Source organism: Pyricularia pennisetigena, chromosome 3 (assembly GCF_004337985.1).
Source record: "Pyricularia pennisetigena strain Br36 chromosome 3, whole genome shotgun sequence".
Lineage (NCBI taxonomy): Eukaryota > Fungi > Ascomycota > Sordariomycetes > Magnaporthales > Pyriculariaceae > Pyricularia > Pyricularia pennisetigena.
This window is the reverse complement of record NC_043742.1, coordinates 7584251-7586462: the sequence shown is the minus strand read 5'-3', so window position 1 is coordinate 7586462 and position 2212 is coordinate 7584251. Positions and strand designations below refer to the sequence as shown.

Genomic DNA, 2212 nt, shown 5'->3' with positions numbered 1-2212 from the left:
CAGCCTGGCCTCCACATCAGTCTTCCACGGAGAAAACTAGAGGGCCAGCGGGTCCAGCGCACTCTCAACCGGACAGTCATCAACCGCAGTCTCCGGCGGGGCTTCCGGCGTCTTGGAACCTTTTCCAAGCCGAACCAAAGGGACGCGCTGTCTCGAGTGGTACGGTGTCCTGCTTTTCCCACTACTCTTCGGGGTTGAAATGGAGAATGCTTATGTTGCGCAACATATTCCTCTCGGCATCACGGCGTGGTCCACGGCAGCATATGTAACCACTACATGCATGGATGCCGTCTTTGTCGGTACTAAAAGCCTACCGATACACGCTATTTTTGATTATATCCGAGGCGGAGAACTGCCATCGGAGCAGCGACGGCCGCAAGGGAGCTCCACCTTGCAAGTTGCAATGCTGACCCGGCTTTTATAACACCGCCTGTATAGCATTGCTTACGAACGGCTTGCACAGTGAGACGCCGGCGGGGCTTGTACTAACATCTAACCTTGTTCTGGTTGCAAATAGAGCAGGCGCCGCGACGCCGGGTAAATGTGGGGGGGGGAAGCTAAATTACTTGCCTTTACCTGTCATCTGTATTTTGTATCTTGCATAATTGACAAGTTTGTAAAACGGGATCAAGAAAAACACTTTTTAGTTCCCCTTGGCGGAGCGTGTAGAGAGTGCTTTGTGTAGAGGACTGCCAAACCCAAAAGAGCATGTCATGCAAAACCTGATAGTGCTATGGGATATCGAGAAACCAGAAAAAGGACGTTCAAGTAGTCGACTTTTCGTAGCACAACGTTGATCTGTACAATATTTTACAATTGCTGCGATCCAAGAGAGAATCCAGGCCCCATTTGAATTTGCATGTTGCAAGAAAACAAAAAATAAACCGGCGGCCATAACCCGTAATCCAGGTACCAAGTGACTGCTTGCATGCTCGAGCGTTGAGCGTGGGTACTGGGCATTGCCCGCATCTCCCGTAACAGTCCCATCAACAGGCATTTTATGCTCCTTAGACGCAATTTCCACCCGAGGGGGCGCCAACCTGTGGGTTAGTCTTGGTTGCGAGACAGCAACTCTTGAACCCTGCGTTAGCATCGGCGTCCTAGTAATGAGGTTTTTTTTTAGCTTAGCTCGACTCGAACCCTGGATCGTGCCGGCTCGACGGCACTTTTTGAACCTCTTGTAGGTTTCGTCCTTGTGTTGGCCATGGAACTTACGCTAACTTGTTTGAAAGCCGCAACGGCGCTGTAGTCACACTTGTTGTCCACAAACTTTCCTTGCAAAACGCCAACTTTATTGAAGGTAGTCTTGGCGCAACATGATTTTGTAGTCTCGTTCGTTATGTCTTGAACTGTATTTGAACCAGTGCACCTGCAAGTTGTCTGTAGAAAAGAAAAAAGGAATACATTAGAATGTTTTACGGCAGGCGGGACTATGATTGTTAAGAGCGACATACGGCGGCCAAAATAGCGGGGATCTGGGCCCAGAACGCCAGGACGGCAAGGATAGAGAACTGCATTTTTGTAGAGATATGAAAAGTCGAAAGACAAGAAAAAGAAAGGCTTTGGAAATTGCTTCAAAGACGAGGTTTATCAAAAACCCAAAACAAAAAGAGATAGATGTGTTTGTTGATGTAAAAGAAAATCCAGTAAATGTGTTGAGCTGTCGCTAACTGTATATTGTAATTCAGGAGGCGCACTCCTTTTTGTATGTAGAAACAGCAATTGTAAGTACTTGAATCAAAATAAACTAAAAGAAACGGCGATGCTAAAGTGTGTTTCAGCCAAGAACTATAAATTGTTTGTTCGCTTAATTTAGTAAGTGACGATCTCACATGTATCAGCAGTTTGATTTACGATTTGAAAGGTTATAATCACACTTTGCTAGCCAACCGACCTTTGGACCTCCGGGGCTAACCTCTAAAATTTGTCATTAAGCCTTTTTGGGCTATGCACTGGGAGGCCATGCCATCAAGTTTGGTTTGATTGTTTACTAAAAAAGGCTTTCCTATGTTTTACCACCGCCCTCGTGTTTTACGCGACTCGTAAAGGCCACGCTCTTCAAAATCACCGCCGCGCTAAAACGTATTCAATGACTAGAACGTGGGGTTTGGTTTGTGCGAGGCCAAAAATGCCGGCAGTGGGAGATTACTCATGTGTTGCTCGATCGGCGAACCAACGACCCGGATCTTCTGGAGAGTCGCTCATCCCGAAC

General features: G+C 47.1%; 1 protein-coding gene across 1 annotated transcript; it reads right to left on the bottom strand.

Moving 5' to 3' along the window:
• Nucleotides 1–1007: 1007 nt before the first annotated feature.
• Nucleotides 1008–1517, bottom strand: PpBr36_03808 (uncharacterized protein; the record flags this gene model as incomplete). Its single annotated transcript, XM_029890977.1, has 3 exons — nucleotides 1008–1040; nucleotides 1216–1380; nucleotides 1455–1517. The coding sequence occupies 3 exons, from the start codon at nucleotides 1515–1517 to the stop codon at nucleotides 1008–1010; spliced, it is 261 nt and encodes an 86-aa protein (XP_029753084.1).
• Between the last annotated feature and the right edge of the window lie 695 nt (nucleotides 1518–2212).